This window comes from Saccopteryx bilineata, chromosome 2 (genome assembly GCF_036850765.1).
Source record: "Saccopteryx bilineata isolate mSacBil1 chromosome 2, mSacBil1_pri_phased_curated, whole genome shotgun sequence".
In the NCBI taxonomy this organism is placed as follows: Eukaryota; Metazoa; Chordata; class Mammalia; order Chiroptera; family Emballonuridae; genus Saccopteryx; species Saccopteryx bilineata.
Window position 1 is genome coordinate 117,572,749 of NC_089491.1, and position 23,823 is coordinate 117,596,571.

Here is a 23,823-nt window from a genome sequence, read left to right on the forward strand (position 1 = left end):
GTGAGCATTTTCTTACTACTATTGTTCATTTTTTATTATATAGTGTGAATTTTTATACTGTTACATACCACCTCACCTACCCTATCCACCCCTTTTTATAAACGTATTTTCCAATTACAGTCTTGAGATACCCTACATGTTGCAGTTTAACAGTAAACATTTACTAAGAGCCACCCTGTGTTATTACTGGTATCATTGATTAAGCTTGATGAACCTTTTTCTCCATGTTATTCATTGTTTCTGTTGAAAAGTACCATAAAACTTGTTAAACTGACCTTTCAGAAAACATTAATGAGCTTCCTGTTGCCAAATCCAGTGCACATTTTTCTGAGCTAATCTTATAGACCCTATTCATAGTATTCTGCATAATAGATTTTATTTCCTGGGCTCATGTAGCACTATTCTTTCATAATTTTCTCCCCACCTCCCTGCCTACTCTTTATTATTTTGCAGCTTTCTAATTTTATTTTATTTTTTTAAGGAGCAGAGAGAGAGAGACAGGTATATTGAGTTGCTCCTGTATGTGCCCTGACTGCGGATCAAACCTGCAACCTTGTTGTTTCAGGATAACGTTCTTTACCGAGCTAACCAGCCAGGGCCACTTTCTAATCTCTTGTTTCACCTATACCCACTCCTCCCATCATAGTAACATATTCTGTGATTTTCTTCTGCCTTGGGGGGAAAAAAAACCCCAGGTGATTTCAAGCTCCAGTGGTCACCTATGTGACTGTTATACAAGATCTACAGTCCATTGAAAGTTTGATGTAAAAATACTAAGTCATCACTAAATCAGTAACATCTCTCCTGCCCCCAAAGTCTTCCTTCCTACAATTTCTGTTAGTAAATAGCACCACCACAAACTCAGGTCCCTAAGGTATTGACACTCTTCACATCCAATTATCAAGTTCTATTTCCTTGTCTCAATTGCTCAAGACTTCTCTCCTTCCATTTGCTTCCTTCCATTTGCTGTCCCTTACTCCCAACACATCATCACTCGCCTACTTTTAACAAGCATCCTTACCTTGATTCTTAACCTGCTCTGGCGTACCCTCCATACATTATTGTCACAGGGCATTTTCTAGAATAAAGTTTGAGCACAATCACCCTTCTGTTCATAATCCACACACATACACCTGAGCCTCGTTAGCTCAAGATATTTCAAATCAGTCTGACCCCTGCTGACACCCATGGGACTGGGGTCCGTGGCTCGGGCTTTTCGACTGTTTGCCTTTACCTTGCTAGTTCCTACTTTGAAAACTCATTCAACTCAGCTTTTCAAAAAGCTTTATTGGGTGTCTTTGTTTCCTCCATGGACCAGATTGTATTTCTTCAGGCCACACTTCAACTGTAGCCTGCTTAGTTTTCCTGCTTTTAAAACCAGAGCAAGTGCTCAAAAAGTGTTCATCTTATGAACACATTGTATCCAAAACGTTTGCTCTGAGTTTCTGGCAACTACAAACTGAAAAGGAATAGGGTAGAGGTAATTTCACTAGTCTGGTCTGTTTGGTCAACTCTATAATCTGTCCTCAGCAAGTCCTTCAACTCTTTTTTTTTTTTTCTTCATTTTTTCTGAAGCTGGAAATGGGGAGAGACAGTCAGACAGACTCCCGCATGCGCCCGACCAGGATCCACCCGGCACGCCCACCAGGGGCGACGCTCTGCCCACCAGGGGGCGATAATCTGCCCATCCTGGGCGTCGCCATGTTGCGACCAGAGCCACTCTAGCGCCTGGGGCAGAGGCCACAGAGCCATCCCCAGCGCCCGGGCCATCTTTGCTCCAATGGAGCCTTGGCTGCGGGAGGGGAAGAGAGAGACAGAGAGGAAAGGGCGGCGGAGGGGTGGAGAAGCAAATGGGCGCTTCTCCTGTGTGCCCTGGCCGGGAATCGAACCCGGGTCCTCCGCACGCTAGGCCGACGCTCTACCGCTGAGCCAACTGGCCAGGGCCCTTCAACTCTTGTCTGAAAGACCTGGAGCATGAGGGTGAGGAGCAGGAGCAAGATAGGTTTTTCAGGTTGACGTGAAAGGTGATGTTTTGGGATGGACCAGAGCCTTAAGTCTTGACAGCTCCGGAGTCACAAAAAGAGCAGAAATAGTTTCTATAGTGACGGGGGAGGGGGGGGAGGGTGTGGTCTTCTCCTAATGCAGCTCCTCCCACCGGGACAACCGGCGACAGATCTCAGTGGGGGCTCGCGATCCCGCGCGATGCCTAGCCCTCTAGGTCGGAGCGGCCCTTGGAGGGGAAGAAGCATCTGCGGCAAGGGGGAAGGAGGTGGGGGTAAGCCGGGAGAATGACAGGGGTACAGAATGCAAAAACAGTAGAAGGGGGAGTGTGGGTCGGAGGAGAGAGGGGCGGGTGTGAGTGCGGAGGTAAACCCAAGTTTAGAGCTTGGTCTGAACAGCTGCATCCTGGAACCCAGCACTGGTAACTCCTGTTAATAGAACGTTGCCTTGCTGACCGGCTGAGTGCGGGTGGGGAGGGATGGGTTTTAGGGAACTGCTAAGACCTACTCTGAAACTGCTCCCAAGCCCTGACCCCAACAACTTGGGGCACAAATTACCTCCTTTATTTTCACTGCATGTCCCGTCCTTTGGTCCAAAGTGGGTCCCTGACAATTCGTGGATGAGAGTCTTGCTGATACCAGCCTACTCCGACCCAGCCCTTAGTCCTGCAACTCCCAGCTCAACCGGAGCCCAGTCCTTGACACAGAGCACTGTAAGGTGTGCTCATCCTGAGCAACGCTTTCCTCTCAGGAGCCACTTGCTGCTCCGGGAAAATTCCCACCCAGTATTAGCAATTTTTTTTTCCCTTAAAAAGGGGATGAACCGTGCAATTTTTGGGATTTTTTTTTAAGTGAACTTAATTTGTGTTATGTAAGGTATGAAATGTTCATCAGCCAGTGCAGGGCTTAAGTAAACGTGTGACCCCTCAAACATGTTTTAAATGACCTGACAGTCAACAATCTTAATTCACGCTTCATACTTGACAAAAGTGTGAGTCCATTTAATAAAAAGTTCAAACTAAGAAATGTTACATCCCAGCAAGATAGACCACAGCAAACCCAAAGTGAATTTTATAAGTTTTATTGCAAACCTGCGCAGGGACTGCAGGCAACCCACGCAAGGGAGCACTGCAGCCCCGCAAACCTGCGCAGGGACTGCAGGCAACCCATGCAAGGGAGCACTGCAGCCCCACAAACCTGCGCAGGGACTGCAGGCAACCCACACAAGGGAGCACTGCAGCCCCGAGCTTCTAAAATGGCTCCTTTTTATAGGGTGGCTATCTAGGCTGAGCAAACATTATACAGAAGCTTATGTGGCTGTTAGCTATTGGCTAGGGAGGTCCTGTGTAGTTACGGGGGGGGGGGGTATTGCTCAGTGGAGAATTTCAAATATAAACTTCTGATAAATCAGGGTCTCTGACTCATAAAATGCAGGATGTTGCTGAACTCTTTGTTCTCCACATCACAGGGGCCCTATCAGCACTCCCTGTTCCTTCAATAGTTACACTCTTGGCAGCCCCAGCATATAGCCCCTGAATCTAACAAGAAACAATAAATATAAACATCCTTTATGACCTGTCTTGCTTGAGGGATTTAATCACCTACATGTGGTAAATGCATAAAATCTAGGATTTCTAAGGAATTTTTCACAATGGATTGTGCCTGATTGGTCCTGTGACTTGTTGGTTATTTCCCTTCCTTGTTTTAGTCTTTATCAAAAGGATAACAAATGACCTAAAGGGGTAGCAATGAACAGTCACTCTTCCCTGACATTCCCCTCTCATTTCCATACTGTCAGCAACTTGCCTATATAATGAGTGCTCCTCAAACTTGGGAGGCCCCAGTGCTGGGAGTCAGTGGTTTTAGCTGACCCCAAACCCAACATGAGTGTGTTGTGACAGCTAAAAATAGGGATCTAGGCTGCATTAATAGAAATACAGTTTCCAGATGAGAGATGTAGAAGTCTCACCGCCTGACTTAGCATTGATTAGAACACAATCTAGGCTAGAAAACTGTAGTCATCAAGCACAAGAACACAGAGAGGGACCATCACAATACAGGTTCTCTCTATTAAGCTTGAATACTCTCTCACTTGAGGAGGGTTGAAATGAAACCACAGAACGCCTGAGTAGGTGTATGGGGAGGCAAAAGTCAGTTTTGAATATTCAAGAACTCGAGTAGAAGGGAGGGCAGATGTTGATATGTTGCTCTGCAGAGGATAACAAGTGTCAGTGAAGGATATGTTGTTCAATATCATTTCTTCCAACCACATTTACTGAGCACCAGTCCTCTGTAAATTAACAGCTGGGTGTGAAAAGGGGTGCCTGGACAGTGAGCTCTATCTCGGGAATATTCAAGCAGAGACTGACTGCTTGCGTGGATACTCTAAAGAGGATTCCTGCCCAGCATGGGAAAATGGGTGAGATGGCTTCTAAAACCTCTTCCAGCTCTTAAGAGTCTGTGAGTCTGTGGACCATGAAGAGTTTACAGAATCACAAAGGGCTGACGACTTCTCTTTAGCAGGGAGAGTAACTTAAATAGATTAAGTAAATTATCTCCCAAAGGTTAGCCCTCCCCCCCCCCCAGCATAAAGATCAAGCTACTGACAACTGAAACAGAAATACTGAAATAACAGCTAAATCTCATCAGATGCTACTTCCTGGGCATTGGCATGTGTATATATACATAGGTAACTTGTTATGTGTGAAATACTGTACACTGGTAACACTGGCACCACTGTTTATGGGTCTGTTTTGCCCATCAGCCTTTGAACTCCTGAAAACAATGAATCTGTTTTATGTATTTATTTATGAATCCCTCCTGCTGAGCACAGTATCTGGTGTGTATTTGGTGGTCTGAAATATTTTGATGAACTGATCTAAATTGTTAGATTTCTCTCTCTTCAGCAAATTTGTACCAGGAGCTTTCATTAAATAAACCTTGTCCTCAAGCCTATGAGAAATATAAAAAATAAAATACAAGCTCAACATCCTTGTTTCCAAGAGAGTCACAAGATGAGATGAAAACATATACACTTAAGATAATTAATACTAAAGCTGTTGACCAAGTGGCAAAATGGTCCACAGATAAAAATGTTGAAATCCATAGGATGGAGGTTGATGTAAGCTGGTACAGATTGGTAGGGAAACTCTGATCTTCATGTAATATTGTTGGGCAGATAAAATGTATTATGCTCACTTTGTTAAAGATAACACAAGGAGGCCCTCGCCCAGGTGATATTAATGTGTGTTGGGGTGGGCTAAAGGCAGGCAGAATCCTTGTAGCCTGGGGCTTGGTTTTGGGATTAAGCCTTTCCTAGCCTTTTTGATGTGGGGCGGTACAATCCAATCATGCCTCAGAGAAGTGACTTTGTATTAGAGACTTCCCTATTTTGTATATTGGATTAAGGGTTTGAATCTACACTATAAAATAGGGGTAGAACGGGAGCTTGGGCTCTTGGTTTCTGAGATTATCATTAGAAGAGAGAGCAGAGGAGAGCAGAGAAAGGCCACGTGGAGGAGGCCAGGAGAAGCAGCCAAGATGGTGGAGTGCTGAGTGAGATGCCAGTTTGTGTAGAGTTTGTATCTGGGATAAGGAAGGAGATGGGGAACAGAGGTGAATAAGTCTGGTGAGCTAGAAACCTTTGATTCTAGGAAACTCGGATAAGTCAGTAGCTTTGTGAGCACTGAATGTGACTGGGTTTTGGAGCCCAGTGTGTATTTTTACTTGCCCGCCGGTTGCAAGCTAGAATTAAAGACAATGGCCCACCAGTTTTTGGTTCCGCTGTTTCTTTACCGACTGTCCGAATCCAATGTGAATCTGCATGGGCTGGGCTGCTGTGATGGTAGCCCTGGCCCTGCCTCCTGGCTTTACAAATATGTAGGAGAAATTTTTAAATTTTAGTTTCAGTTCTCAAAGCAGTGGTGGTTTTTAGCTGGTCCGCACCAGTTCAGCAGAACAGATACCTAATTTTTTGTTGAGTTTGGCGAACTGGTTGTTAAAATGGCACTTGTAATTAGTGTTTTCTCTAAGGTGGGCACCTGGGCAGCCGCCCAATATGGAAATCACAAGTTTACATTCCTTACTCTTTGTTAACGTTCATCTGCTCCAACAGCATATTCTAAGTGCCTGTAGCAATGTTCATTCCGTCCCTCGGGGAAAATAATTGCAAGTGGAGACGCCAATCAAGAAGCAATATGCAAATATCTTTAATAACAATTTTATTGTTTTTTTGTCAGGTGTTATTTAATATTTTTTGTTAATATTTTAGAACTCATAACATCTAGTTTTGTATACTTCTTTTATTGTTCTTGTTTAAGAATTAAATGCATGAAATAATAAAAAACCTTTGGTATATCTTTTTTTTATACTTAAAATGGTCATTAGGGCAGAGAACCAGTTGTTAAAATTTTGAATCCCACCACTGTCCCAAAGTTATATTCACTCTAGATCTGAGCTGAATTTATTCATCATCTTTAATCCTTCACACAACACTTATAAATAAGATAAAAGGCATATTTTAATTCCTTTCCTACATAGCTCACCATATATTATGAGGATAAAAAGTAGCATTTATGAAGCCACTTAAGTATAATTAATGGCTTAAGTGGAAGCCAGATCAAATACACTAAGAAAGACACCGAGTGCTCTGCCTATGGGCTCATCACTCTTTGTTTTACTGCTTTACTAATAAACCCTCTTTCACTTTAAACCTTAAAAAATAAAGGAGAAGAAAAAGAACGACACAAAATTGTTTGATAACTACAGAATTATCCAAAGGAGGCGACTATGGAATAAATCACAACAGAACCCCTTTTCCCCACAATCTAGCAGTACTTAAGAGTTAGAATCAAAGAAGCTTAGTTAGAACTGGAAGGGGAAATAGAAGTCATCCAGCCCAGCCTTGTGATTTTACAGAGGAGGACACTGAGTTTAGCGAAGATGAGTGACTTGCTCATTGTCTGTCTGGGGCAGCACTGAGACTAGACTTCAAGGTTCATCAGCATTTTCTTCGGGTTTCAGATTCTCTTTACCTACAGAGCTTCCAAAACTGAACGGAAGAAAGAGCCGCCCTTGCTTGGAGACATGCATGTGCATTGGTGTCTGTCTTTCCCTGCTTCCTGTGAAGTACATGGAGGGAGCATTTGATACAGAGCCTCAGCAGGAAAAATTGTATTCATTCTTTCCCAGTGTTGGTATTTTACAAATGCCATCTGAGCTGATAGCAAAAATTCAACCAGTGCTGTCTCCAAAATTATTGCCAGGTTCATTCTTCCTCTCTGTCCTCACTGCCATCGCCCTGGGGGAAGTACCCACCATCTCTTGCCTAGACGCTCTAGATCAGTGGTCCCCAACCTTTTTTGGGCCATGGACCGGTTTAATGTCAGAAACTATTTTCACAGACCAATCTTTAGGGTGGATCGGATAAATGTATCACGTGACCGAAACAAGCGTCAAGAGTGAGTCTTAGACGGATGTGACAGAGGGAATCTGGTCATTTTTTAAAAATAAAACATCGTTCAGACTTAAATATAAATAAAACAGAAATAATGTAAGTTATTTATTCTTTCTCTGTGGACCGGTACCAAATGGCCCACGGACCGGTACCAGTCCACGGCCCGGGGGTTGGGGACCACTGCTCTAGATGGCTTCCTACCTGAGCTCCGCCAAACCATGCTCCATGGTATTGCCTGAGCGATGGTGCTGAGTTATAAATCTGGCCTTGTCTCCCTTCTAGTGGCCACAGAGGCCCCAATGTCCTACATGGGCGATATGAATCTTTACACTCTGACCCCTTCTCTGGCCCTTCACCAGCGGTGCCCAGCAACTATACTCAAAATTTCTGGAAAAGACAATGCTCTTTTATTATACCTTTGTACTCTGCACAGTCTCATGCCTCTGCCCTTGACTCCGCGCCTGTCGTGGCTATTGTACAGCGACAGTTCTACTCTGCTCAGGTGTGAAGGCTTCTTCGGCTCTCCCAGCAGAGCTGGTCACTACCATGGAGAGAGCTCCATTAGCGCTTTGCCCAGACCTCTGTTCCTGCACTGATCGTGTGCACTCTCGCGACCTTTCTCCCTGTGTTTCCCCTCCGAAATAATGAGCTCTCCCTAACAACAGAGGCTGCGTCAGGGTTATTGGAAAAATTGTCTCAGCAAATGTTTGTAAAAAAAAAAAAAAAAAAAAAAAGGGAAGGAAGAAGTTAAAGCATGATTATTTACAGAGAAGCAACTATTACTTTTGTTTGCTTTTAGGTAGGACTTTTTCATATATTTGTGTGTGTATGTGTGTGTGTGTATGTATGTGTGTGTGTTAATGTTCCCACTCACCTCCCTCAGTCCCACTCCTCACTAAGCTTTTTACAGTTAATTTTTTCTAGAGCCTTCCATATGCCGGATAAAAACATGCAAACATATTACTTAAGTAAATATGGAATCATATTATACATATATTTTTTTTCTGTTTTTACTCAATATATTTACCTCATTTTTTAAATGACTGCATTATATTCCATAATACATATGTGCCATATTTTTAAACTTGACTACAGATGAGCAAATTTTGATTTTTCAACATTATGCTGCAATAATGTTGGTGTGTGACCTATCTTCAGCCCTCTGAATAGCTTCAAAATTGTGATGGTTTCACTACTTAGTATAGTGTCTGCAAAAACCTACAAATATGTAAGAGAATTTGCGTTGGTTCCTGTTCTGTCCCTATTTCATATACAGTATTCTTAATTCCCTCGTTTCTTTCTAGTGTTAGGGGCTGAAAAGGAACTTCCAAAGAGCGGAGTTTCAGCAGAGGCCTGCTAACGTGGCAGGAGTATTCCAGTGGCCTGAGAGCCCTCTAAGACTCTACCCTCCTCTTACATAAATCACCGCTTTGACAAGATCCCATACAATTATGAGAGTGATTTTTCCATCTTGCAGTGAGCTATTTATTCATAGAGCTGTGCTCTGAATGAAGGAGGTGCAAAAATGGACAAATGAGATCCAGGGACAGAATTTCTACCAACAGTTCTCCCTTTTTTTCTTCTGTAGGCATTAAGCTGCCAAGTAGCCATCTATCTATCTATCTATCTATCTATCTATCTATCTATCTATCTATCTATCTACAATATCTATCTATCTATTGATAGATATATAAATATAAATAAATAGATATATATAAATATTTGAGGGCAAAAGGTATCTGTGGCAAGAGAATGGTTTACTTTGCAGTTCACTGGGGGAAATGGGTCTTTTTGCTTGATATCTCACATTGCCCACCACCCATTGGGTCATCCTCTTTCCTTGGCTCTGGTCTCCCCCTGCCCTGAGCATGTGAGGACTGATGCCAAGATGCCCCCTTTCCCAACCTCATCAGCCAGCAAAGGGAAGCAAAAGGAGCAGCAGAGACTCAGCCATGGTTTCTAGGCTGCCAGCTTGTTTCCTCCCAGCTGGCCCTGTGTTATTTGCATCCCTGGGTGTGGGGGCCATGACTTAGGTTTTGCTCCTACTGCCAACTTCTTTTTCTATTCTCTTCTGCAGCACTAAAATGGATGCTAAAAAGCCAAGGAAATGCAGTTTGACATCCCTCCCGATAGTGAAAACACAAAAGGCACAAAATCCCACCTCTATGAAGGTAAGGATCCTGGGATTTCATTTGGGGAAGAGAATGGTATCATCATGAAATCTTGGGAACCCAAGACCCAATAGCGATCATTGTGCCCCAGGCATTTTGCATTCGGAAAAACTGAGATTCAAGTGAAGTCATGGCCATAAACCAGTCAATGAAGGCCAGAATTCAAACACATAGTTTTTTTTTCCTTTAATTAATATTTTAATATTAGATTTAGTGCAGTGACATTCATTAATAACATTATGTCATTATCAGGTATTCAAGATTATAATTTGACATCTGTGTACTCTATGGCATACTCACCACCTGAAATCTATTTTCTTTCCGTTACTATATGTTTGACCCCCTTTATCTGCTTTGGCCTCCGTCTTCCCCCCTTTCTCCTCTAGTAACTACTATTCTGTTGTCTGTATCGATGAATTTGTTCTTGTTTGTTTTGTTAGTTCATTACGTTTTGTTTTATATTCCACATATGAGCAAAATAATACAGTTCTTGTCTTTTATGGTCTAACTCATTTCACTTAGCATAACAATCTCAAGATTTATCCATGTTGTTGCAAATGGCAATACCTCATCTTTTTATGGCTGCATAATATTTCATTGTACAATAGATATGTACCACATCTTCTGTATCTAACCATTAGTCCAGGGACACTTAGCTCGTTTTCTGTGTCGTGGCAATTGTAAATAATGGTGCAATGAACATAGAGGTATATATATTTTTACGAATAAGTGTTTTCCTATTTTTCAGGTAAATACTCAGAGGAGGTATTGCTAGACCATATGGTAGCTTTAGTCCTAATTTTTTGAGAAACTTCCATACTGTCTTCCACAGTGGCTGCACTGAATGACATTCCCACTAATAGCGTCTGGGGCAAACCCATATTGTTAACCACCCACTCTGTTCCATGCCTCTTTGCTGAGTCACATCAACTCTGTTAAGTTGCTATACACAATTCCTTTATATATTAATATTATTTTAACCCTGTGAGTATTACAAACTTTCATGTATATCCTCATGCCTCCTGACCCATCCTGAGTACAACTATACAAAATTTTTATTTTAAAAATGCGTACGGCAACATTAAAAATGGCAAATGTTATGTTCTTCTTGTTTCCATAAATTGGTTATCAAACAAACATGATTTTAAGTTAATAAAACTGTAACTGAAACTAAAATCAGTTTTTGGAGAAAAAAAAAAACTCACTCCCAGGGGTCAGCGAGCATGAAAAAAAAACCCTCACTACTCAAAGGGTTAAGGAAAGGAAATCCTGCTGTAGTAACAGTGACAGAAATGGTCAAAAATAAAATAAAAAAATCACCCTGGAGATAATTCATTTATGTTGTACTTTATAATCACTACTGGCTAATTGACAATATGGTTTAAAAATACTATTTTAATGTGTAACTATTGTCTTTACATTGCATTCTGATGGGCACTAAATAAATGACTTTTCACCTTGGTTTATTTTCTCCCACCGGACTTCTCATCTAATGAGTCGAATAAGCTTAAGTAAGGAAATGCAAACAAATCAGTAACTGTCCTCAGAACATAAGAGCCTGGTCTTCAGTGGATAGTTATATTAACTGGAGGATGGAGAGAATGAATTATAATCCCTTCACCCAAAAAACCATGAAAGATGAGCGAGGGATGGATCTCGCCACATCAACTGCCCCAAGCAGGTGTTGAAAAAATGATTTTAGATATTTAAATAAAGAATTTATATTTATTTTATGATGTTTAATATTATAAACATGTTTATAATAATAATGAAATATTTAAATGTTTTCTCTGTGATTCTTGGTAGTATTTCAGCAAAGGAAATTTTTTAAATGGGATTTTTATTAATTGATTTCACCTGGCTTTAAGACTGTAGATCTTAATGTACTATTAAGTGATATATGTTACAATAGTAACATGATTGTATATAATATAATAACATATGTAATGCTGATTCTATACTAGTCTAAACTGAATCTTGCTCACAGTGCCAGAGGTAATGCTGTGGCCGAGGCCAGGCAGGTTCACACTGAATTCAGGCAGATGGTAGAGGAACTGCGGAGCCAGAAAGTGTCGGGCCATTCTGTTTATTAGAGTCTCGCAGTGCTGGGCGAGTAAACAGGCAGTGGGAAACCCCTTCTCAGTGTGGAGGGCGATCAAACTGGAAAAATCACCCCTCGAGGTGGCAGGCCAGTGATCTGCGCCAAGGGAAAGCACCTGTAGTCTTACACGGGCTACACACACACACGGCTCCGCCACATACTCACACACTAATCACGCAAAGTGCAAGCAAGCAAGCCTAACACAGCTGTTTTCCCTACAATATAGTATAGAACGATATATGATTCTTTTAAAAATGCCCCATGCACTTGTCTAAAACATGGTAAAATATTAAAGATCCATCTACTGCAGAGGGTCCTTTGTGTTTGATGTCCACGGAGTGTCCTCATCCTGGCTTAGCTGTCGAAGATCACAGAACTCTCACAGTGGCTCTCAACTACACAGGATCTCTCTGCCCTTCAGGAAAATGCTCTGATGTTATAGCTTAGGGAATATATCCTCTTATATATGCTCAGTTATCTCAGCTACTAAATCCAAGGATTTGGGCCTTTACTGTAACTCTATTAAAAGAAAAGTGTAGCCTCGCAGCTGGCTCTGGGCCTGGCATGGCTAGCAGACCTGCAGGGTCTCAGGTTTGGCCGTCCCAGAAATACCTGGGAGAGGCCTGGGGGAGGGTGTTCTGTTAGCTTAGGATGTTCCTTTACAATTTCCCTGACAATTGCTGAGTACATGCTACACAGTACATCTGAAAGCGTGCTGATGACACATTTTCTATTTTCAACACTGAAAAATCAGGTACTTGTGTTATTTCTCTTCTATCCTTTAAATCATTCAGTTGCTGAGTGCCATCTTCTTAGACAGGCCTTCCCTCACCACTTTCTAATTATATTCTGTGTGTGTGTGTTTATTGTCTGCCTCACCCGCGAGAACTGCACTCTACATTGTTACAGCCACTGGACTCGCGAGGCTGTGAGCCAGTCCGAATGGAGGTGTGAAGGTGCGCTCTCAGTGAAAAATACGCACCGCGTTACCAAGACTTGGTGGGAAAAAATGAATGCAAAATACCTTATGGATAATTTGTTATAACTTGGTGAAGTTTAAAAGTATGTTAATGCCTCAATAATTTAAAATTCATTTTATATTGATTACATGTTAATACAGTGTTCTGAATATATTGTGTTAAATACAATATATTATTAAAATTAATTTCACCTATTCTTTTTTTACTTTTTTAAAGATTTTATTTATTCATTTTATAGAAGGGAGAGGGGGGAGAAAGAGAGAGAGAGAGAGAAAAGTGCAGGGAGAGGAGCAGAAAACATCAATTCCCATAGGTGCCTTGACCAGGCAAGCCCGGGGTTTCAAACCGGCAATCTCAGGGTTCCAGGTTGACGCTTTATCCACTGTGCCAGCACAAGTCAGGCCTATTTTTACTTTTTTCATGTGGTCACTAGAAACATTTAAATTACACACGTGGCTCATATATTTTTTACAGATAGTTGCTCTCAGATAGAAGCTCCATGACCGCACAGATGTTGAGTGCCTCCTCATTCTAGGCATTGTGCTGGGTGCTGGGTGCTAGGGAGACTGTAGGGAGCAACACAGAACCAACTCTGCCCCAAAACAAAACCTCTCATGCAGTTTAAAACTGGCATTCTTTGTAGAAAGACCAGGTGGCACATTTCCATGTTGAGAATGGGAATGACCAGCCCTCATTTTCCTCAGCGGTCAGGAGTTGAGATTGAATTTAACCAGTGGTTCTCAGCCTTGGTTGTATATTATATATTTATAATCACCTGGGGAGGTCTTAAAGACCACTAAAATCAGAATTTCTAGGGTGTCATGGACAGTTTTTTAAAGTTTCTATCACATGGGAGCAGATGTTGACTCAAACACCAGCTGTGAGATCGTGGCTAGGTTTGAAGTCTGTTTGCTGGTTGTGAAACTGGAATAGTTATTGCAATACTTCCTGATTGCATTGGGAATAAGTGAAATAAGAGAAATAGTCTTGCTGCCTGACAGATGTTGGAAGCCCAACAAATACTGGCTGCTTTTAGCTTCCCAGCTTCTCTCCCTTTAACAGAAAGAAGTTTCCTATAGGTGACAGGCTTATTAATGAGTCTCCCACTGTAGGAGAGAGTATCTGAGGGCCATTCATTTGGTCTCAATTCTGTATCTCATCATTACCCCATAGGAAAAACAAACAAACAAACACCCTGACCATTTGGTATTGCAAAGGAAATGAATTCACAGTCAATTATAACTGAAGGAAGAACAAAAAGCCAAGATTCCAATTGCCAGTTTTGTCTAGTTGTTTTTTTAAAATATGGTAATGAATTAATCTTTTAAATACAAAGGAAGGCTCAGACTAGAAGAATTTATAATGGTCACAGAAAGAATTAAGAATTAAAACATTTGAATTATAACCCTAAACAGGGTTATGTCCATACAGGGTGGGGTAAAAGTAGTTTTACAGTTGTTTGTATGGAAAATAAATAATAATACAAGAATAAACTCTGCATTTTGTATACTTACAACTGTAAACCTCTTTTTGCCCTACCCTGTATAATACTCTATCATATTTATTTTGGGGTGCATTTGGGGTTCTGAGGGAGAACACTTACACACTTTTCGCCGTTCTCTCCTTGGCCCCCCCTCTTCCCTCTGAGATCTACACAGTAAGTACAGTTCCTTTGTCCTGCATTCCCATTGGTGCTCTCAGTTTGTAGGGAGAGGAGAACAAAGACGAGTGTATCTTCAATTGCTGTGACTAGGATGTTAAGCCAGCTGGCATGGAGGAGCACCTCTGAGCCCCAGAATGAATCAGAGAGAATGGATAGCTTCTCTTGAGAGCTTCCTCAGGCCATGACAAATAGAATCTCTCCGTTTGACATAGGAAGTGGGGGTGAGATGTTAATAACACAATTGCCCCTATATGTGTTTAGCATTTCATGTTTGCACCTTTCAATGGTGTTAAGGTGGCCATCCCCCCCATTTGACAGAGGAGGAGATTGAGACGCTAAGAGATGAAGCAGGTTACCTAATTCTGCTAATTAAAGCTGCAGTCAGAATTCTGATTCAATTCTGTAATTCATTAATACTTTTCAAAAATTGTTTAAGATTGTTAAATGTGGTGAATATATCAAAGAATATTAAATGTGTGTGTAAGGTATAAAGAATAATAACACTATGAACATACTTGTGTGCATCCAACACACAGTTTAGGAAGGACATGCTCTGGGTGTGCCTCCCCACCTGACCTCACCCTGTCACTGGCCCCTTCCTGAGATAACTGATGTCTTCAGCTATTACATTGCTTTCCTTTGTATGTTTCTAAATCTCCTAAACCATGGACTGTTTAATTTTGCTTGTTTTTGTTTTTGTATACATGAGATGGTACTATTCAGTTTTCTTCTGCAACTCGCTTTTCATGCTTGGTGTTAAGCTAGCACACACAGCACAGCATTCTCCTGGCTTTCCCTTGGGTGGTCAGGCCTCCATTCTGACTGACCAGTGCCTGTACCCTTAGATACTATGACTGTCACCTCTGTTCTTGGAAACCTGTTTATGATTCAGTTTCACTGCCATACTCAGTTGTGTAAGCATATCACACTCCTTATCAGTTTAACGCAGGGGTCCCCAAACTACGGCCCGCGGTCACATGCGGCCCCCTGAGGCCATTTATCCAGCCCCCGCCGCACTTCCGGAAGGGGCACCTCTTTCATTGGTGGTCAGTGAGAGGAGCATAGTTCTCATTGAAATACTGGTCAGTTTGTCGATTTAAATTTACTTGTTCTTTATTTTAAATATTGTATTTGTTCTCGTTTTGTTTTTTTTACTTTAAAATAAGATATGTGCAATGTGCATAGGGATTTGTTCATAGTTTTTTTTATAGTCTGGCCCTCCAACGGTCTGAAAGTCAGTGAACTGGCTCCCTGTGTAAAAAGTTTGGAGACCCCTGGTGTAACGGATGGTGAGCATGTGGCTTTTCTTTTGTGTTTTAGCTATTAAAAGTGGTGCTGCTGTGAATGTTGTTGTGCGTGTCTCCTAGCGCATATATGCAGGGGTTTCTAGAGTGTACACTTGGGAGAGGAACTGCTGGGTACCAGGGTATGTCAAAGCTTAACTTTACCAGATGATGCCAAACGATTTTCTGAAACATTGATCTCAGTATACTTTGCCACCAGTGATACGTATGAGTTCCAGTTGTTCCACATCCCTTTTGATCACTGGATATAGTGTGGCTTTTTATTTTACCAGTTAAGTAGATGGGTGACAACATCGTAATGTATTTTAATTTACATTTTGATGGCTATTAATGAGATTAAACCTCTCTTCATGAGTTTGTTGGCCATTTATGTTTCCTCTTCTATGAAGTGCCTAATTGAGTCTTCTTTTGCTTAAAAATTTTTCTGTTGTGTTTTCTTTTTCTCACTGGCTGTAGAATATATAAAATAGAGTCTACAAAGAATAATTCTGCTAAACAATTATAAAAGGTATGTATAATAAACATAAATAATATATAAATAAACATGAATAATATGGAAAAATATCAATATATGTGTATATAAATATAGTTTGTATTTTTTAATAATAATATTCAATGAATTTGCTAATAATCCTTTGCAAGTCATACATGCTGCAAATACCTTCTACTTGTTGATTTGTCCATTTTTAGATGTACTTTATATTTAGAGTAGTTTTAGGTTTATAAAAATTGAGCAAAAGTAGAGTTCCCAAATATTCCTTCACCTTCCACAGTGCTCCTATTAGTGGCATCTTGCATTAGCATACAGTTGTCAAAATTGGTAAACCAATCTTGATACATTTTTTTTTTTCTTTTTACAGAGACAGAGAGTGAGTCAGAGAGAGGGATAGACAGGGACAGACAGACAGGAACGGAGAGAGATGAGAAGCATCAATCATTAGTTTTTCGTTGTGCATTGCAACACCTTAGTTGTTCATTGATTGCTTTCTCATATGTGCCTTGACCGCGGGCCTTCAGCAGACCAAGTAACCCCTTGCTGGAGCCAGTGACCTCGGGTTCAAGCTGGTAGGCTTTAGCTCAAACCAGATGAGCCCGCGCTCAAGCTGGCAACCACGGGGTCTCGAACCTGGGTCCTCTGCATCCCAGTCTGACGCTCTATCCACTGCACCACTGCCTGCTCAGGCTCTTGATACATTATTATTAACTAAGATCCATAGTTTACATTAGTGTTCATGCTTTATGTCATACAGTTCTTTGGTTTTTACACATGCATAGTGTAGCCACCATTAAAGTGTCATACAGAAGAGTTTCATGGACCTAAAAATGCCCTGGGTTCCACCTGTTTGTCCCTTTTCCCCCTTCTCCCCAAATCCCCATTCTTTTTACTGTCTGTAGGTTTTCCAAAATATTATATAGTTGGAATCATACAGTATGTAGCCTTTTCAGACTGAGTTCTTTTCACTTAGTAATTAATATTTATTTAAACTTCCCCTATGTCTTTTCGTGGCTTGATAACACATTTCTTCTCAGTGCTGAGTAATATTCCATTGTCTGGATATGCCAGTTTATTATCCATTCACCTTCTAAGGACATCTTGGTTGCTTCCAAGTCTGACAATTATGAATATAAATGCTATACATATTTATATGTAAGTTTTTGTGGAAAGAATTTTTCAACTTTTTTTGGTAAATACCAAGGAGCATGATTGCCAGATTGTACGGTAAAAGTGTTTACTTTTGTAAGAGACTGTCAAATTGTCTTCCAAAATGGCTGCATCACTTTGCATTCCCACGTGCAATGCATGAGAGTTCCTGTTGCTTCATATCCTCACCAGCATTTGGTGTTGTCGGTGTCCCAAATTATGGAACACTGACTATATTATAATAGTGTGTAGTGGGTATCTCATTATTTTAATTTGCATTTCCCTGCAATTAATGCATCTTTTCCTTTTTTTCTTCTTTTTTTCCAAGTGGGAGGAGGGGAGATAGAAAGACAGACTCCCACATACGCCCTGACTAGGATTGACCCAGCAACCCCCATCAGGGGCTGATACTCTGCCCATCTAGGGCCATGCTCACAATCAAGTTATTTTTAGCACCTGAGGTGGAGGCTCCACAGAGCCATCCTCAGCGCCCGGGACCTATGTGCTCAAATCAATAGAGCCATGGCTGTGGAAAGGGAAGAGAGAGAGAGAAAGAGAGAAGGGGTAGGGGGAGAGGGGTGGAGAAGCAGATGGTTGCTTCTCCTGTGTGCCCTGACTGGAATAGAACCCAGGACGTCCCCAAGCTGGGCTGATGCTCTGCCACTGAGCCAACCCATCAAGGCCAGATCATCCTTTCATATGCTTATTTGCCATCTGTTTATCTTTTTTGGTGAGGTGTCTGTTAAGATCTTTGACTCATTTTTAGTTAGGTTGTTTGTTTTCTTATTGTTGAGCTTTAAGAGGTCTTTGTATATTTTGAATAACAGTCCTTATCAGATGTGTCTTTGGTAAATATTTTCTCCCAATCTGTGGCTTGTCTTCTAAGTCTCTTAAGATTGTCTTTCACAGAGAAAAAAATTTTCATTTCAGTGAAGGCCAACTTATCAATATTTCTTTCACGGATCGTGCTTTGGTGCTGTATCTAAAGTCATCACCATAGTCAAGGTCATGTAGGCTGCCCCCTAAGTTATCTTCTAGGAGTTTTATAGTGTTGCATTTTACATTTAGGTCTTGGATCTATTTTAACAATATTAATCCTTCCAATTTATGAGAATGGAAGATCCTTTCATTTACTTCTGCTTTCAATTTCTTTCATCAATGTCTTACAGAACTTGCATCTTAATGTACTCTTTTTCTCCATGAACTTGAAAAATCATTTATTTTAGATCTTCTTTGATTTCTTTCATTAAAGTTTAAAAATTTTTCTTATATAGATTTTGTACATATTTTGTTAGACTTATACTTTCATATTCCAGTTTCTTGGAGAAGCTAATGTAAATGGTGTCTTTTTCATTGCAAATTTCAGTTGTTCATCGCCGGTATACAGGAAAGCAATAGACTATATATAATCTTGTATATCTGGCAACCTTCCTATAATCTTGGCTTTATAATGACTTTAGAAGACAGGAGTTCTCAATTAAAAATAGGTAAATTTATGATATGCACTTTCATCTTGTTTAAGAAATCATCCTTTATTCTGAAATTATAAAGATATAGTCATGTACCACATAACAACATCTTGGTCAACCACAAACTGCATATACAATGGTGGTCTTACAAGATACAATGAAGCTAAATGATTGCTATTGCTTAGTGATGTCACAGCCATTGAAATGTCATAGCACAACGTATTACCGACATGTTTGAGTGATGCTAGTATGATATAAACAAACTTACTATGCTGACAGTTGTATAAAAGTATAGCACATAACACATAATATTAGCTAATGACTGTTGGGGTTTATGTACTTACTATACTTTATATTGTTATTTTAGAGTGTACTGTTTCTACTTATAAAATAAAAGTTGCTATAAAACAGTGTGCCATGTTATGCCAGCAGCACCCTATATCCCTTCTGTTTGCCGCATCTCTTGATTGAGTCATTTTCTCTTATGCTTGATTTAATATAGTTTTGTTTTACATACTAACATGCTATGTGGGTTTGTAGCCTAGGACCAATAGGCTATACAATATAACCTAGGTGTGTAGTAGATTATACCATCTAGTTTTGTGTAAGGGCACTCTGTGATGTTCTCACTACAATGAGGTCAACTAACAACACATTTCTCAGACCATATCCCTGTCATTAAGTGGTCCATAACTGCACAGAGATGTCTTCTAGAAGTTTGGTACTTTTGTCTTTCATCAGTTTTGAAAAATTCTCTGAACCATTTTGTCTTCATGTCTGTCATATTCTTTCTTGCCTTCTGAAACTAATTAGATGTTTGTTAGACCTCAGTCCTTTATTTTCTAATTTCTGAACTTTTTTTTTCATCTCTTTATCTCTCTTTGCTGCTTGCTGACTGGATAATTTCTTCACACTTGTCTCCTCCAATTCACTAATTCTTTTTCTGGCTATGTATAATGTTTTATTAAGCCCATTCATTGACTTTTAAATTTCAGTTTTAATTTTTCAAAGTTCTAATTTGTTTATTTTAAAATCTGGCCATTTGCATAGTATCTTATACTTTACTTATCTTTTTTAATTTCTTTAAACATATTATGCATTATGATTTTCTAATTTTTACTTGATTCCAATATTTAGATTATTTGAGGGGGAGGGAATCTAATTCTGGTGTCTATAGCTTCGCTAATTCTTACCTTGTTTCCTTGTGTATTTTGTAACTTTTTGTTTAACTATGAGATTACTAGTCTTGTTTTGCAGAAAAGGAAACTAAACCTGAGAAGAGGGTAAGTAGCTTGCCAAAGTCATATAATTAGCAAGTAGCAGAGTAAGAATTCTAGTCAAATCTGTCTGACTTCAAACCCCATGTACTTTTTTCTATTCCGTGAAGCTTTCCAAACCCTTGACTGATGAATTCTTTCATAAATTATCCCCTAAATTTATTGAGAGCCAACTTTGAGCCAAGCATTGTCCTTGGTGCTGGGATACAGACATAAACAATGTACGCCTCCTTCTTGCCTAGTATGCAGTCTAGTGCAGGACATAATGGTGTAAATAGACCAGTGATAATAAGGCATGGCAAGTGGACTCACTAAGATAGAAATAAAGTTTTGGGGGAGCCTAGAGAAAATTTCTTAAGCCATTGGCTAATGCCTAGGCACAACTTCATGCATCACTGAGATGCCACTCAACTATAGTCCCATCAAGTGGCATAGTTACAGGGCTCATAAGTCACATTTTCTCAAAGTGAATAATGCCCCCTGGAGTTGAGCAAGATGCTGAATGGTGAACTGGAAGGAGGGCATTTCAGGCAGACAGAATAACATATGCGAACGCATAGAATAACTCTAAATCAATGGGATTAGAGTCTTAGAAGTCGTCTACTCTGGTCCTCTTACATGATGTGTAAATTCACTTTACATTATAGGGACTTCAGTGTCTAATTTATATAAATAATTTAGAATAAACATTTGCTTTTTAAGTGTTTCTATCATTGTCAAAATCACAATAAAAACATGATCTTATTTTTAAGTAGAGACCTTTAGAGGGGAAATGCTTTATAATCCCTTCACACTCAGTTTCATGGCAGAATGTAACAGAGGGCAGAGGAGGTCATCTGACGGCAGCGTGATACAGAAGAAGGGCACCAGGGTCATGGATTCTAGACTCAGGTTCACGACTGTTGTGTCATCTTGGACAAGTCACTTACATACCTTCTTAGCTTCTCCTTCTCCATCTGTAAATCGAGGGCATTTGACTACAGGTTCCCTAAGGTGGCTTCTAGGACCACGATTTTCAAAGTTTCCTGTCCAGTGGTCCAGAACATGAAGTATCTCCCCCAAGGCCTTTCACTGCGTGCATCAGAAAATGGCTCCAAGCATCTGGGCTTACAGGCTTACACCCTTGCTTTTCCCAAAGCTCTGAGGACGGCCAGGGTTGTCTTCTTCCACCATCACCAGGGGCATAGCCTGGTAGGCAGGTCCCCAGGGAAGACATGCATCAGTGAAATGAAAACTTGGTCTTCCCAAGTGGCTGGCTACATCCACTTTACTACTGGGTCTTCAGGGGCCAGCCTGGCTGTGGCTGTCATCAGAAGGCCACTCCCCTCTGGCTAGGCATCCTGGACTTTCTCACATGTAGTAAAGGGGCTTTAGGGGCAGAGTCTTAGTTAGGGGAGACAGTGGGAGAGAAGCTATAATTTGCCTAAGGTCTCTGCAGCAACAGTAGCTTAGGGATGTGAGGAGCCCGGGCACCTCCCTCTTCCTCCTAGCTTTCTGTTGTGCTCTGCTGGGCTTAATTGTGGACTTCTTGTGTTCTTTAGACTAGGATCTCCAAGGGTTTCTCTTCTCTCTCCTCATCACAGCCTGCATTATTGCATCTGTTTTGAACTCTCAGTTGTTCTGGCCCCTGAGAAGAGATTACAGAGCCTTCCAGGAGAAACTGGTGATTTGATGTTTCATAACCTGAGCTTTATCTGCCCATTGAACTTTGACCAGGCACTTGGGAATTAATTTTTTTAAACAGGGAGGAGTGAGAGATGAGGGGGAGCCAGTTAAGAAAAAATAGAAAAATAGCTTATAAGATATGATCCAGATGGGGTAGTTTGATGGAGGTGTGCCTTTCTGAAAAGGCTGGGTGGCCTAGGGGCAGGGGACCAGGTGGCTGTAATGCCTGCTGAGAGCCCAGTTACTTTTCCCCCTGAATTTTAGAGATGAGGACATCCAGGGCTCCATTCACAGTAACAAGATGGGGCCGTATCTCAGGGTTCTATTCTAACTAGCCTTACACAGGGATTGGGCATATTATCCTTTAGCTCACAGTAGGAAATACACCCCCTGTGACTTGTAAGTACACTGTGTGTGTTGGGAGTGGGGCTTTGGCAGGATGAGGATGCAAAATAGGGAAGGGCCAGTGAAGTGGCCCGGCGCCAGGCAGGACGCATACTGGAGATTTCACCTTCCTGTATGCCTCCTTCCTCCATTCTGGCGTGAAGCAACATGTCAGTGCGACTCACGGGAACGGGGTCCTGCCTGATAGGGTTTGCGGAGCCTTTCTTTCCTAAAATGAACCGTTTCTTTCATCCACCTTGCCAGCGCTGGAGAGTCTTCTCGGAGTAGAGATGGATTTATTCAGAACAAAACCCTCTTTTCCTGAGATTTCTCTTTGAAACTGTAATTGCTTTTGAGAGTGGGGTATACATGGAGATTGTCTTGTGTGAATTCGCCGATAAGGAGGCCTTCCATCCAAAGGGAAGCCCAGGGAGCAGGAGAGCACTGTCCCCAGTGGAAGTGGCAGCCACGCGGAGTGGGAACGCGGCCACCCTGGGGGAAGGGTGGGCTACACCCGCGGGGCTGTGGGAGTCCAAGCTCACCTCAAATCTCTGAGGACAATACTAGGGCTTCCTGCTCTCCCAGTCCCTTTCTCCCTTCTTTCCTTCCCTCTGTTGGCAAATATTTAAGTGCCTATTATGTGTGAGATACCATGTGAGGCTTCATTATTCTGAGATGAGACTCGGGTCTTTTAAATTTTTTTTTTAATTTATTCATTTTAGAGAGGAGAGAGAGAGAGACAGAGAGGAGAGAGAGAGAGACAGAGAGGAGAGAGAGAGAGAGGAGAGAGAGAGACAGGGGGGAGGAGCTGGAAGCATCAACTCCCATATGTGCCTTGACCAGGCAAGCCCAGGGTTTCGAACCGACAACCTCAGCATTTCCAGGTCGACGCTTTATCCACTGCGCCACCACAGGTCAGGCTTTTTTTTTTAATGTTTTATTTTTATTTTTAGAGACTCGGGTCTTTTATTAAAGAGTCTTGTAGTCCAGCGGAGGAAGACAGATGGAAAACAACTCCGTGCGTCTAACCTGTGCAAGTTCTGTGAACGGAGCAAGTACAAAGCATGGGGTAGCAGAGGGTTACAAATGCAAGAGGGATGGTGACAGGGGCTTCATGAAGAAAGTGCTATCCCAGCTGGGGCTGGAATGTGGGCAAACTCACCAGGTCAATGACAGAGGCTTGGAGTGGAGGAAGTGGTGACGGCGTGAGAGAACGAGTGACAGTGCTGAGGTGAGGAACAGCATGGTGTTTGCAAACTGCAAGTCATTCCTCGCTGCTGGAGCCAGGAGGGCAGGTCCAGGGCCATGCCAAGGCGTGCGGCCCGGAGGCCTTTGTAGGTTAGGACTTCTCTGCCCCAGGGACATCTCTGAGGAGATTTAAGCAACAAGATCAGGTGTTCATGTTAATTTCTGAGGTCACTCAGGCACTGGAGGGTAGACTGGGAGAGGGGCAGGGAAACTGTGTAGGAGACCATGGTCATAGGCCCCTGAACTAGGGATATGGCAGGCAAAGTCTCGAAGGGACAGCTTCTTAGTCTTACCATGCTACTCGTGGTAAGAAATGGAAAGTGGCGATTTGCAAGTTGTTAGAAATAGTCTCACTCTACCACTGCAAGTGACGGGGTCCTGCTCACCCTAGCCAGTTTGTGTTGCATTATCTAGATTTGCACTCAAGACACCTCCCCGTGAAGTCGTCCAAAGAGGCCGCCTTC

General features: G+C 41.5%; 1 protein-coding gene across 1 annotated transcript in view; it reads left to right on the top strand.

The window, feature by feature from the left end:
* The first annotated feature begins 7,367 nt into the window (after positions 1-7,367).
* Positions 7,368-23,823, top strand: part of DYRK4 (dual specificity tyrosine phosphorylation regulated kinase 4) — a 59,120-nt gene continuing 42,664 nt past the window's right edge. The window contains 2 exon segments of the mRNA XM_066254379.1: positions 7,368-7,459; positions 9,533-9,626. Of these exon segments, the coding sequence (XP_066110476.1) occupies positions 7,368-7,459; positions 9,533-9,626 (186 nt within the window).